Here is a 14,999-nt window from a genome sequence, read left to right on the forward strand (position 1 = left end):
TGTTTATATAAATATTTACACATTTTACATAGGAAAACACCATTGTTTTAAAAGTACACAATTTTATTATTTTACCTAAAAGTTTGTAAAATTGGATGGGATTTTTTTTTCCAAAAAAAAGCTATTGATAAAACTTATTTTAATTTTAACGAAAATTGGAATGTTATTTTAATTGCAAAACACTTTCTGAGCCTGAAAAATGGCTCTTGGCTGGTTTGAATGCCGGTTAGGCAGGTTTATTTCTTGGTTACTTCAGAGCTGATATATATAATTTATTCAAACAACCATCTTCAGTTGATTTCCTTCCCCCCCCCAAAGGTTTTATTTAATCTTCATTTGTTATAAGATACAGGGAGAGGAGAGAAATTCAGATCATCCTTTTTTTTTTCTTTAAATCTGTTTTTACTAACAGCAGTAAAATATTTGTTGGAAAAATGGAAGCTTAACCTGTCTAGACTGTGACCTATACCATAAAATGTGTGGTCTAGGACTGTTGCGGAGTGTCTTGGGCTGTTCAGGGAGGTTTCCTTGTACTAAGATCTTGTTAAATCTGATTCTAAGAATTGCATTATGTTGAAATTTTGGTTTCTTGGCTAAGGTGATGTTTCTGAGATATCTGTATTTTATCTCTAGATACTATTAGCTTTTATTAGCAGAACTACTGAGATTTTATTGTAATATTTAAAAAAGTGATGGATCCAGTATCGTTTTTATAGGCTTATTTGCAGGATAATAGTAAGAGAAAATTCATTAGGATAATATATTTATAATTGAGTGCCTCATGTAGTTCTCACTTGGAATTTTGGAATAGCTTATACTTCCTGATATAGATCCTTGGGGAATTAAATGCATTAAGAGTAAATATTTTAAATTTTTTATAAAGCAGAACAGCTAATTTAACTTAATGGAGGGTTTTCATATTTCTTACGATAAACTAAACTGCACATAGTTTAAGGAACTGTCAGCCATGTAGGCCATATAACAGCTATTCTTTCCAAGCCTAGAATCCATGCCATAGAATTTATGTAACAAATATTTAATGAGTATCTACTACATGCCAGGCATGTTCTGCTGAGTGTGCAGTAATGAACAAAATACAGCAAGTTCTTTCTTTCATGGTTACACTCTAGGGGTGAAGGCATGCAGTTACATAGCCTTACCTTGGGTGTTTGGTAGGTAAGGCTAAGTAGAAAAACAGGAAGGTGAGAGGCCTGTAGAGAATGAGGGATGTGAGTGGAGGGATGGTGTCTTCTGTAAGCCATCAGAGAGGGCTTCTCTGTTAGGTTCCATTTGAGCAGAAACTTGAAATAAGTGGGGAGTGAGCTGTGTGGATATGTGGAGGATATTTTAGAGAAGAGCTTTCTAGCCAGTATGAGAGCAGTACCAGATCATTGTAAGAGTTTTGGTTTTCATATTTGTGAGATGGGAAACCATTGGAATGTGTTTTGAGGCTGATCTTAAATTATATCCATTTGTCATGCATATGTGAAGAAATGGATGGATGGAATTACATTATAGGGAGCAACTCTGTGTGCCACGCATTGTGATAGATGTTTACAGATCCGATCTTAGAATTTTCATTAATACTGTTTATTTTTCAGATGAACAGTTTGTTTCTAGTTTTTGCCGGGAACTTTCTCATGGCGCGTTTGTGTCTTCAGTTCCACTTAGAATGCTTTTTCTAAGGTGGTTATACCAGTTTACCGCTTGCTAGCAGTGGACAGAAGTTCTCCCTACTTCAGTCTTTACCACCATGTGTCTTTTCATATTTGCTAGCCAATCTAGTGATGAGTAATGAGGTTGATGACCTTTTCAGATGTTTATTGGCTACTTGGATTTTTGTGTTTTGTTTTTGTGAAATACCTGCTTATCTGTTAACTACTTTCTATTGGGATGTTAGTTATATTCTAATTGATTCATAGTAATGACTGCCTTTCCAATTATATATTGTAAGTTTCTTCCCTGGTCTGTGGCTTGACTTGGAGCACTTACAGTGGTGTCTGTCCTTTGATCAACAGACATTTTTAATTTTAACAATTGTTTTCTTCATGGTTAGTGTTTTTTGTCTTATTTTTAAGAGGTCTTTCTTACTACTTTTCTGAAGATATCCTCTTATATTGTCTAATAGAAGCTTTACTGCTTTGCTTTTCACATTGAGAATCTACATTCTACCTGGAATTGGCTTTGTATATGGGGGGGATTGAGGTCAGGTTTCATTTTTACTGTATGGATACCTAGTTGCCCCATCAGCATTTATTGGAAAGAGTGTCATGTCTCCACCGCATTGTCATCTTTGTCATAAATCAGGTGACTGTGTAAGTAGATCAGTTTCTTGACTGTTCTGTTGGCTTGTCTGTTCTTGTCTGTTGTAGGTTGGCAAACCTACACTGTCTAAATCATTATGACTTTGTGTTATCTTGGTACCTGGTACATGGTGGTGTAGTTTTAATTGTGGTTCCTCAAGATTGCCTTTATTTTCTCCTTTCCAGTCCGTATGCTGTTTCTTTCTTTTTCTTGCTTTTGATACTGGCCAGTTCAAGTGCTGGTAGTGGGCATCAGGGGTCAACTTTTAAACATTTACCATTGTGTCATATTTGCTGTGAGTAATTTTTGTATTTGCTTTTATCAGATTAAGGAAATTTCCTTATATTCCAAGTTTGCTGTGAGTTTTTATGAGTGGGTGTTGAATTTTAGAAATGCTTTTTCTAAATTGATTAATTATAGGTAATTTATTGAAAAGAGTATATTTGTTCTGTAAGTTCTGTAACTTCAATAAGTAATGTTGAAGTTACTTTTTTTTTTTTTTGCCTTCAAGCATCTGTTTAACAAAGCATATCTTGCACTGCCCTTAATCCATTTAACCCTGAGTGGACACAGCACATGTTTCAGAGAGCACGGGGTTGGGGGTAAGGTTATAGATTAACAGCATCCCAAGGCAGAAGAATTTTTCTTAGTACAGAACAAAATGTAGTCTCCTATGTCTACTTCTTTCCACACAGACAGCAACAATCCGATTCCTTTATCTTTTCCCCACATTTCCCCCTTTTCTATTTGACAAAACTGCCATCGTCATCATGGCCCGTTCTCAATGAGCTGTTGGGTACACCTCCCACACGGGATGGTGGTCGGGCAGAGGGGCTCCTCACTTCCCAGAAGGGGCGGCCGGGCAGAGGCACCCCCCACCCCCCGGACGGGGCGGAGGCCGGGCGGAGGCGCCCCCCCCCCCCCACCTCCCAGACGGGGCGGCTGGCCGGGCGGGGGCTGCCGCCTCCCTCCCGGACGGGGTGGCTGGCTGGGCGGGAGCTGCCCCCTGCCTCACTCCCGGACGGGGCGGCTGGCCGGGCGGGGGCTGCCCCCCGCCTCCCAGACGGGGCGGCTGCCGGGCGGAGACGCTCCTCACCTCCCAGATGGGGCAGCTGCCGGGCGGAGGGGCTCCTCACCTCCCAGACGGGGCGGCTGCGGGGCGGAGGGGCTCCTGACTTCCCAGACGGGGCAGCTGCCGGGCGGAGGGGCTCCTCACTTCTCAGACCGGGCGGCCGGGCAGAGACGCTCCTCATCTCCCAGACGGGGTCGTGGCCGGGCAGAGGCGCTCCCCACATCCCAGACGGGGCGGCGGGGCGGAGGCGCTCCCCACATCTCAGACGATGGGCGGCTGGGCAGAGACGCTTCTCACTTCCTAGACGGGGTGGTGGCCGGGCAGAGGCTGCAATCTTGGCACTTTGGGAGGTCAAGGCAGGCGGCTGGGAGGTGGAGGTTGTAGCCAGCTGAAATCACGCCACTGCACTCCAGCCTGGGCAACATTGAGCACTGAGTGAACGAGACTCCGTCTGCAATCCCGGCACCTCGGGGGGCCGAGGCTGGCAGATCACTCGCGGTTAGGAGCTGGAGACCAGCCCAGCCAACACAGCGAAACCCCGTCTCCACCAAAAAAATACAAAAACCAGTCAGGCGTGGCAGCGCGCGCCTGCAATCCCAGGCACTCGGCAGGCTGAGGCAGGAGAATCAGGCAGGGAGGTTGCAGTGAGCCGAGATGGCAGCAGTACAGTCCAGCTTCGGCTTGGCATCAGAGGGAGACTGTGGGAAGACGGGAGGGGGAGGGGGAGGGAGAGGTTACTAATTTTTTAAGAAAGGCACAGTTGTAAGAATATGTTTGCTTGTATAGCCAAAGGCACATTCCGTTTTGTAGGTAGGTGAGTTTTAAGAACTCATTACTTCTAAGTTTTATTTTAGATAAACTTCTTGTTGTTGGCACTTAGTATTGTGCCAGTAATGTGCCATAAGAAGAGACAACTTTGGTTTTAGTTCTTCGGAAGTTGTCAGTAAACATAAAACAGTATTTCAAGGAGGAAAAAACCCATTTTCATTGTTTTAGGCTTCTCTAGATTGGAAGAAAAGATGGTAATGGTCCCAAAACACTGGGGGGAAAGGGGGAAGAAGGTGCGTGGAATCTGTGATTTGGCCATAACTGCTTTATTTTGTTTTACCTGTTGTTTTCATTTTGAGTTTAAGAACCTTTTAGCTTGTATCACTTGCCCTTATCTCCAGAGTGATAAGTCTCAATCTTTTTAGTCTGTCATATGCAGTTTTCCCCCCTTAAACTACAACTGTTTATTTGAAAAATTATAAAAGTACAGGAAAGGTGAAAGAACAATATGATGACCACTGTTTAGAGTAATCAGTTAGCATTTTGTCCCATTTGCTTTTCTCTTTATATATTCCTTTTTTTTTTCCCTTTTCCCCCTGCAGAACCATTCAGAAGTGAATTGCAGACATCATCACATCAGTAATACTGAAGCACTTATCATTTTACATCAAGGTCATTCTTCTACATAACCATATCTTTTTTTACACTCAAGAAATTAACATTGACATGTACCATATTCACATTTTCTCAGTTTTTCTAAAAATGTCCTTTATAACTCTCTTTCAATGCAAGAGCCAGTCAGAGATTACTATGGCATTTGACTCTCTTATCTCCTTAATCTTCTTTCATCTAAAATTATTCCACGCCACCTTCTGTCTTTATGAAATTGGCATTTTTGAAGCGTTAGATCAGTTTTCTTGTGGAATGTCCCACAATTTGGAGATGTCTAATGAACATAATCATGAAGAAACAAACATTTTTGGCAAGAATACTACGTAGATAGCTGGTTGGTGGCACAAGCCTGTAGTCCCAATTACTCCAAAAGCTCCGAAGGCTGAGGCAGGAGGTGGAGTCCAGCCTGGGCAACAAAGTGGTAAGGTCCTGTCTCTAAAAACACACACACACACATACACGCGTGATTACATAGATGATGACTTTTCATTGCATCACATCAGGAGACACATAATGTCATTTTTGTCCCATTATTAGTGTTGCTAACCACTTAAGATGTCAAGTCTTTCCATCATAAAGTTACCTTTAAATGGTATAGTACTTGAAGACAGTGTAAATATGCTATTCCTCAAAAGCCTTTTGCCATGGATGATCCTTGCCTAAATCAGTTATATTGGTGTTTGCTAATTAGTGATTTTCTAACAGTGTATTTATTAGTTTATGTTTTTCAATCAACAAGAACTCTAGCTGCCCTCCCCCTTTAGTTTCACAATAAACTCATTTTTTTGTTGTTTCAAGTTGAGAGTGATGTGATTTCTTCATTCCTTTTGATGTTCAAATTGTTCTAAATTTGGCCAGTGGGAGCCCCTTCAAGCTGGCTCAAGCATGCTTTCTTTTTTTTTTTTGAGACAGAGTTTCTTGTTGCCTAGGCTGGAGTGCGGTGGCACGATCTTGGCTCACTGCAACCTCCGCCTCCTGGGTTCGAGTGACTCTCCTGCCTCAGCCTCCCAAGTAGCTGGGATTACAGGCCTCTGCCACCATGCCCAGCTACTTTTTTGTATTTTTAGTAGAGACGAGGTTTTACCATGTTGGCCAGGCTGGTCTCGATCTCCTGACCTCAGGTGATCCACCTGCCTCGGCCTCCCAAAGTGCTGGGATTACAGGCGTGAGCCACTGTGCCTGGCTTGTGCATTCTTTTTTCATTATTTGATCGTTACCTTGCTTTCTGGCACAGGATGTTCCAGGCTTGCCCTGTAGTTTGCCTTAGTCCTGAAATTGACTATTTCTTCCAAGAGCCTTATAAAATAAGAGATGCTTAGAAACCAAGATATGGACACAGGTAGTGCTGATTGCTGCTGGGGTGTTAATTGCATCAAGCAGACAGTACTAAGGAAATATATTAACCTCCAATATACCAGAAAAAGCAGTCATCACCATTTACCATCTAGGTCCAGTGGATCCTGTTTACTGTTTATATTTTTAAGTAATTTTTGCAAATAATTTACAGGTCTAAGAATAAGGGTTAGTGAAAAACAGTTTTATTGGAAAGTTTAATCAGAATTTAAACACAGCAGTTCTCTTTATATTTAGCAAATCTTGATGCACAAAGATTATAAGAGATTTAAGAATACTGCCACATGTCCTCTTAGAACAATGAGATTATCCAGGTTCTTGTTGCAAATTATTGCATCATGAAGTCCTTCCTGTTGAATGACTGACTGGATGGGAATATCCTATTTCCTTTTTGTTCTTACAAGTAGAGTGTTCACTCACGGATTCTTAATTTTTCCTTATTCTAATCAGTCAACTCTTTTTTAACATTCACTAAGTTCAGATGCATGTAGTTTTCTTCCTCCATTGGCCTGGTTTCTTCTAGGACTTAAAACAATACAAAGATAAACCATTACAGAATGCCTGCTTTAAGAAGCTATTTCTGGTGTCTTCAGGGTTTTTATCTCCTAGCCTCTGACCTCAAGAATTTAAAAAACTTACAGGAGTAGAAGAGGAAATAGAGTTTAGAGATCTTTTATTCTAGCAATCTTGTTTTATTATGGTAAACTAAATATATTTAATAAAATCTGCCATTTAACATTTCTTGTGTGTATACTTTTCAGTGACATTGATTACATTCACTGTTAGGTAACCATCACTATTCTTTCTAAAACTTTTTCATCACCCCAAACAGAAACTCTCTACCCATTAAGCAATAACGCTGTCATTCTTCCCTCCCCCAAACCCCAAGTCATTTATGACTATACATTTTGTTGCCTGTGTTTTTTGGTGTCATATCTTAAGAATCCATTGCCAGATCCAAGGTCTTGAAGATTTATACCTATGTTTCCTTCTAGGGATTTCATGATTTTAGCGCTTATATTTAGGTCATTGATCCGTTTTGAGTTAATTTCTGTATATTCATTGATTGTTGATTTTGAGAAAATTCATCTAGGATATTTTCATCTGAAGGCTCATAATCTGAGATTTAATTTATGCTCTCATTTCACCATCATCACGAGTGTCTTTCTGCGCTAACCAATGTGGTAGCCATTAACCACATGTGGCTATTATACTTAAATTTAAAATTCAAATTAACTAAATTAAGTAAAATAAAAATTCAGTTTTTTGGTTACAATGGCCACATCTCAAGTGCTCATTAGTCACATTTGGCTATTGACTGTTGTATTGATTGGTGCTGATGAAGATTCCCTTCATCAAAAAAAAAAAATTATTGGACTTCATTGGTCAAGAGTGCTGCTAGCTCTTTATATTCATAATCTGATTCATTTAATAATTGTGAAGTATCTTTCCATCACTTTTTTCCTCTTTCCATTATAGGCAGAAAGTAAAAACAATCTGAATTCTCAACTGTGTTTATTGAAAGCGAAAAGCAGAGTACAAAGATGGTGTCTGTTATCATTTACACTGTCTTGAAAGATGATGCAATATCCTAGGCAATGCAGTAGAAAATGGAAGGATGATATTTTGCTGTTGATTGCACCATCCTTCTGAGTGATTCCATAATTCTTCCATTTTCTCATTAGTTTTTTTTTTTTAGAGCATAGTTAGGAATAGTTGATCATAAAATAATTACTAAGGTGATGATGAAATGGCAAGATGCAGGAAAAACATAATCACTAGGATCCTGTAGTGTATCTTAGACTTACAAAGACACTGTACTCATATGGTAATTGCAGAATAAAATGAGTTTTTTTTTTCTTAATAGGAAAATTTTCTTTTGATTCCTTGGAAGGCCTCTAAGAGAAGATAAAAGGCATGAAATATTAATCCTTGCAAATAGTTAGAACTACTCAAGAAAGAAACTAAAAAAATAAAACTGGGTTCAATGGACCCTGACTGTATACCCTGATACTTTGAATTCAAATCCATTACCACAAGGCTCTTCTTAAATTTTCCCCAGTCTATATTTGAAACTCCCCTTCTTTCATAGTGAAAACCTTGGTTCTCAACATCTGCATTTATTCATTTGCTCTATCCTACAATATATACAAAATAGCTTCAGAATTACTGCATTAATACCACTGCCAATGGCAAACCTGAAGTAAAGTTCAAAATGTCTTTGCAGTTTCATTGGCTTTTGTGTAATTAATGCTTTTGGGGTGTACAGTTAGGGTACTGATCCCAAAAGTCACTTGAATTACTTTTTTTCTGTGCAGTTATACCTTGGATTTTTATTTATATTGAATCTTAGTATTTGTTTTTTATCTTTTTCACTTAATTGCATTTTATGAATACATGAAAACATTTGCATGGTTCAAAATCACAACTAAATCAAAAGTTATCCCTACTGAGGTAATTCTGATTCATTCCCGTTCCTGCTCTTACTTACCCCTACAGATAAACTTTTTTTTTTTTTTTTTTTGAGACAGAGTTTCACTCTTGTTGCCCAGGCTGGAGTGCAGTGGCACAATCTCGGCTCACTGCAACCTCCACATCCCAGGTTCAAGCAATTCTCCTGCCTCAGCCTCCCAAGTTACTGGAATTACAGGCGCCCACCACCATGCCCGGCTAATTTAAAAAATATTTTTAGTAGAAATGGAGTTTGACCATGTTCGCCAGGGTGGTTTCAAACTCCTGACCTCAGGTGATCTGCCCTCCTCAGCCTCCCAAAGTGCTAGGATTACAGGTGTGAACCACCACAGCCGGCCTAGATAACCATTTACATTCACTTTTGACCTGTCCTTCCTCTGTTTCTTCTTCAAAAATACATGTGTTCACTTTATCTCCCCTCCATACTGCTTTCTTATACAAAAGGCAGCATATTTTGCCTTTTGTTCATCTCATTAAATGATAAACCTGGGAATTACTCTGGTTCATAGAGATATTCGTCATCATTTTTTTTTTTCTTTTTTTGGAGATGGAGTCTCGCTCTGTTGCTCAGGCTGGAGTGCAGTGGTGCATTCTCGGCTCCGCCTCCCGGGTTCATGCTATTCTCCTGCCTCAGCCCAGCTAATTTTTTTTTTTTTTTTTTAAATTTTTTAGTAGAGACGGGGTTTCACTGTGTTAGCCAGGATGGTCTCGATCTCCTGACCTCGTGATCCGCCTGCCTCGGCCTCCCAAAGTGCTGAGATTACAGGCGTGAGCCACCGTGCCCGGCCTCCTTATCATATTTTGTGGTTGCACAGCGCTTTATGTCTGTGTCATCAGATATTCAGCTGATATCTTATTGATGGGCATTTGGTGTTTTTTAGTCTCTTGATAGTACAGATAATGCCTCAGTAAATCACTTTCTGCATATGTTGTTTCTCATTTGTGAAGTAACTTTGGGTAAAGTCCTAGAGATGGATTACTGAGTCAAAGGGTAAATTTGTTTAGCTTTATCCATATTTATAACCACCCTCTCAATGAACTATTATGTTTAATTTAATTTATAATGTGAAATAAAAATACATAAGAGAAATAGAAGAATATTATATCCGAAAACTAGGAATTCCTTGAATTGGCTGTTTCCTGTGATCTTCATTGCCATTTTCCCAGTTACCATTTTTTTCTTTTCTTTTTTTTTTCTTTCTTCCTGGGTTCAAGTGATTCTCCTGCCTCAGCCTCCCAAGTAGCTGGGATTAACAGGCACCCACCACCGTGCCCAGCTAATTTTTATATTTTTAGTTGAGACAGGATTTCACCATGTTGACCAGGCAGGTCTCAAACTCCTGACCTCAGGTGATGTGCCCTCATTGGCCCCCCAAAGTGCTGGGATTACAGGCGTGAGCCACCGTGCCTGGCCCAGTTATCATTTCTTACAAAAGAGGCGGTAATTCCTGGCTGGCCTTGGTAGTTCCACTTTGTTCCTCTTCTGTCTATTTCCCAGAGTAGTCTTTTTTTTTTTTTTTATTTTTTTGAGATGGAGTTTCACTCTTGTTGCCCAGGCTGGAGTGCAATGGAGTGGTCTTGGCTCATTGCAACCTCCATATCCTGGGTTCAAGCGATTCTCCTGCCTCAGCCTCCCATGTTGCTGGGATTATAGGTGCCCGCCACCACACCCAGCTAATTTTTGTATTTTTAGTAGAGATGAGGTTTCGCCATGTTGGTCAGTCTGGTCTCAAACTCCTGACCTCAGGTGATCCACCTGTCTCGGCCTCCCAAAATTTTACAGGCGTGAGCCACGGCGCCTAGCCCAGAGTAGTCTTTTTTTTTTTTAAGAAGGTCCAAATCAATAGGTCTTTTATTGCGTCATTTAAATATCACAAGTATGTCTTAGGAGTCATCTGGCGTCTTCTTTCTGTAGCTGGATAACTCTTAGATCTGATTCATCAACCTGCTGAACAGTTCCTTTTTCAGAGACATAGATACCATTCAAAAATTTCCTGATATCCTTGTTTTTAACTGTTGTGGCTTGCTGAATCAAAGCTGCTGAATTTGAAACAAGCTCAGTGTCATTTCCTTCAAGGATTAATTCATCTTTCTGGGCTTGAGGTACTGAACAGGCAACACCTGGTCTCATCTGAACCCTGCGGATGTATTTTTCACCCAAGAAATTTCGCATTTCAACAAGAGACCCATTCTCCTGGATAACGACGTTGATGGGGAAGTGAGCATACACAGACCTCATCTTGTAACGGAAGCCCAGTGTAACGCCCTTGATCATGTTCTGTACATGACTACAAATAGTCTGAACGGTAGCCAGTTCCTTTCTGTTAACCCACCATTTGTCAACCCGGAGCCTCTTTTTTTTCTTTCCAAGGAGTCTGAGTTCTACGTTGATGTGATTGAAGTCCTTCCGCAGGGTTCCTCTGGGGCCCTTTATGATAACTGTGCGTCCCTTCAGAGTAACGTTGACATTTTCTGGAATGTCGACAGTCTGATTGCTGAGAATGGTCTTCATTCTCACAGTAAACGCAGCAAAAAAAAAAGTGACCCAGAGTAGTCTTTTTAAGAATGCAAATTGGATGATGTCATTTTGTCATTTTCCTGCTTATAATTCTTTTGGATTTATCAGCAGGAAAACCGTAAAAGAAATACAATTTATGTTTTGAAATTTTAAAATGGATTCCAAGTTTCTATTGACATCTGCAACTTTTCTTCTGTTTTCATGAATGTATTAATCATAAAGTCTATTATATTTTATAAATGCAATATGTCAGTCAAATGAAGGTCTGCTTTTATTCCTTCCCCTTGGTTTCTTTATAGCCGCTTCTGTTTTTATAGATTGCCTTGTACCTTGTAATTTTGAACTGGATGCCAGATATTGTAACATAAAATTCTAGAGATTCTGGAGGGGGTTAAGCTTTCTTTTAGCAGCCAGAGTAATCCTTATGGAGTATGTTGTCTGTTTCATAAATTATGTGATTATGTGTGTGTAGCTCTGTTTCTCTATTCCGTTCCATTGGATTATTTGCCTGTAATTGCACCAGTATCACACTCTTACTATTTTAGCTTTATAATAGGTCTTGATATCTAGTAGTAAAATTCCTCTAGCACTTTGTTCTTCAAGATTGTCTTTACTATTCTGACCCTTTGCTTTTTTGTATATATTTTAGGATCACCTTTCCAATACTCAAAAAATAACATTACTGGGATTTTGCTTGGAGTGCACTGGATCTAAAGATCGGTTTGAGGAGAATTAAGATGTTTACAATATTAAGTTTTAAAATCTATGAACATGGTATATCAATTTATTTACATCTATAACTTTTCAGTATTAGCTTTTAAAAGTATACAAATCTTCATGTGTTAGATTTATTTCTATATACTATTTTTTATTGCCTTTTGTAATTTACTTGCTATTCATTTTTTTTTTTTTTTTTTTTTTGCTGGTAACATACTTGATTTTTACATATTGACTTTGTTCTAAAATTTGTTGTTGTTGTTGTTAAAAAATAGAGATGAGTTTGCTGTGTTGGCCAGACTAGTCTCCAACTCCAGGCGTCAAGTGATCCACCCGCCTCTGCTTCCCAAAGTGCTGGGACTACAAGTGTGAGCCACCATGCCTGGCCTAAATTTATTTGAATTCTAACTACTTGCCTATACATTCTGATAGTATCTGTGTAGTTACATACAGGCATGTTGTTTGTAAATACTGACAGTTTTATTCATTCCAGTTCTTAAGTTTTTTTTTATGGTTGTTTGTTTTGTTTTGTTTTTTTGCCCTATTGTATGGGCTAGAACCTTTAATATAATGTAAAATAAAAGTTAGGACATTGGGCTTTACATACCAGGAGGGCAGTTTTAAGTATTTCACCATACAGATGTTCGTAGTTGATTTTTGTAGCTACTCTTTATGAAAATAAGGACATTTTCTCCTGTTGCTAATTTTATCATGAATGGATGCTGAATTTTATCAAATGTATTTTCTATGTTTCTTGAGATAACAATATGGTAAATTACTTTGATTCGTTAAAAATATTCAAATGCCATTGCATTCCTGCAGCAAACCCATTTGTAGAGGATGTGTTTACCTTGTGGTATATTGCTAGATTAAATTTGATAATATTTTATTAAGGTATTTTGTTCTGTTACATGAGGCAAAATTCTGTAATTCTTTCTTTTCTTTTCTCTTTTTTTTTGATTAACTCTACCAGGGTGCTGCGGCTCACACCTGTAATCCCAGCACTTTGGGAAGCCGAGGTGGGCGGATCACGTGAGGTCAGGGGTTTGAGATCAGCCTGGCCAACATGGTGAAACCCCATCTCTACAAAAAATACAAAAATAAGCTGGGTATGGTGGCGGGGGCCTGTAATCCCAGCCACTCGGAAGGTTGAGGCATGAGAATTGCTTGAACCCAGGAGGTGGAGGTTGCAGTGAGTTGAGATCACGCCACTGCACTCCAGCCTGGGCAAGTGAGACTCCGTCTCAAAAAAAAAAAAAAAACAAAAAACATTAACACTACCTTAAACCTATGGTTTTCTTTTCTTGTAATGTCGGTGTAAGGATTTGGCTTCAGAATTAGGCTGGTCTCATGAAACAACTCCCATTTTTGTATATCCTATAAAAGAGTTTGTACACTGTTGTTATTGGTTTTTGTATGTGTGTTTTGTTTTTGTGTTTTTGAAAGAGAATCTTGCTCTCATCCAGGCTGGAGTGCAGTGGCCAATCCTGGCTCATTGCAGCCTGGAACTCCCAGGCTCAGATGATCCTCTCGCCTCAGTCTCCCCGAGTAGCTGGGGCTATAGGAATGCGCCACCATGCCTGGCTAATTTTTCTGTATTTTTTGTAGAGACAGAGTCTCACTATGTTGCCCAGGCTGGTCTTGAACTTCTGGGATCAAGCTATCCATCTGCCTTGGCTTCCCAAAATGATGGACTACAGGCTAGTCAGCCACTGTGCCTGGCTCGTACTGTTTCTAACTTAAATGTTTGGAAGAGTTCATCAACAAAGCTGTCTGGGCCCAATGTTTTTCTTGGACATTTTGTATGGAGATTTTAAGATACGACCTCAATTTCTTTGAAAGTTCAAAGACTATCCAGATTTTCTGTTTCTAGTTATATCATTTTAGAAAATGTGATTTTCAAGGAACTGTCCTTTCTAAGTTTTCAAGCTTGTTGTCCCTCCGAGTTACCATAATATCCTGTTATCTTTTTATTATCAGTAGATTTGGTGGTGATGTCCTCTTTTTAGTTACTGTAATTTTTAATTTGTGGGTTTTTTCCTCCCTTGATTTCTCTTCTTAAGGGTTTATCAATTTTGTATTTTATATTTTTGCCTTTGATTTTTTTCCTCTTTTCTAAGTCTGCTTTCTACTTTATTGATTTCTTCTCTTTTTTTTCCTGTTTAAGATTTTCCTTTGCCTGTAATTTTTCTAGCCCTTAGGGATGATGGTTGAGGTTACTAATATTAACCTTTCCTTATTATAAGATATGCATTTTGAACTTTAAATTTTTCTCTTAATCATTGCCTTAGGTACTGCACACATTTTGTATGTCATTTTCCTTATCAGTCATTTAAAAATAGTTTCTAATTTCTATTATGATTTGCTCATTGACCCATAAGTTGGAAATACATTCCTTTTCAAACATTATTTTCTACTTATTTTTCTGTTTCTCTCGTGTGGTCAGAGTACACATTCTGCATGATTGAAATTTAAGTCTTGCCTTTTGACCTAATGTTTTTTTTTTCTTGGTAAATTTTTCATGATTTACTTGGAAAAAAATGTTAATCCTGCAGTTTTTGGGTTCAGTATGTGTCTGTTAGTTCAGGCTGCTTGAGTATGTTGTTCCAATATTTTATGTCCTTGTTAATTTTTTTGTTTGCTAATTCTATCGTTTATTGAGATAAGTATTAAAATAGTCACTAGGATTATAGATTTATTTTTCTCTCTTTTTTTAACCTTTGCTTTATATATTTTACAGCTATGTTATTCATTGTATACAAATTTAAAATTGTAATAACTTCCTGGTCAGTTGACCTTTTCACCATTCTGAGATATTTTTATCTCTAGTAATGCTACTTGCCTTCAAGTCTCCTTTGTTGGATATTAGTATTAGTATGGTCACACCAGCTAAATTTGTTTGTTTTGTCTATCTTTAAAAAAAAATCTTTTTAACTTCAGTCTTTTGGGTTCGAAGTGTGTCTTATAAACAGCATATTGTTGTGGTTTTAATATTCAGTCTAGGTATCTTTTCCTTTTATTTAGAGTATTTTAAGCCATTATATGTAGTAGGTTTCCTGATATATTTAATTTTATCACCTTTCTATTAGATGTACATTGTATTTATTTTTTATTCAAAAAATT

The 14,999-nt window shown here is 38.6% G+C and overlaps 2 protein-coding genes across 5 annotated transcripts in view; one reads left to right on the plus strand and one right to left on the minus strand.

Annotated features, from left to right (window-relative positions):
- Window positions 1–14,999, plus strand: part of URI1 (URI1 prefoldin like chaperone) — a 92,832-nt gene that overhangs the window by 22,140 nt on the left and 55,693 nt on the right. The gene's annotated exons all lie outside the window — the stretch shown is intronic.
- On the minus strand, window positions 9,318–11,157 carry LOC101135421 (large ribosomal subunit protein uL6-like). The gene has a single exon (XM_063701201.1). The coding sequence runs from the start codon at window positions 11,151–11,153 to the stop codon at window positions 10,533–10,535; it is 621 nt and encodes a 206-aa protein (XP_063557271.1). The 5' UTR covers window positions 11,154–11,157; the 3' UTR covers window positions 9,318–10,532.

Source organism: Gorilla gorilla, chromosome 20, assembly GCF_029281585.2.
Source record: "Gorilla gorilla gorilla isolate KB3781 chromosome 20, NHGRI_mGorGor1-v2.1_pri, whole genome shotgun sequence".
Classification (NCBI taxonomy): domain Eukaryota; kingdom Metazoa; phylum Chordata; class Mammalia; order Primates; family Hominidae; genus Gorilla; species Gorilla gorilla.

Bases quoted from the DNA above. Each gene is read 5' to 3' on its own strand.
- LOC101135421 (XM_063701201.1), bottom strand. From the start codon at position 11,153: ATGAAGACCATTCTCAGCAATCAGACTGTCGACATTCCAGAAAATGTC.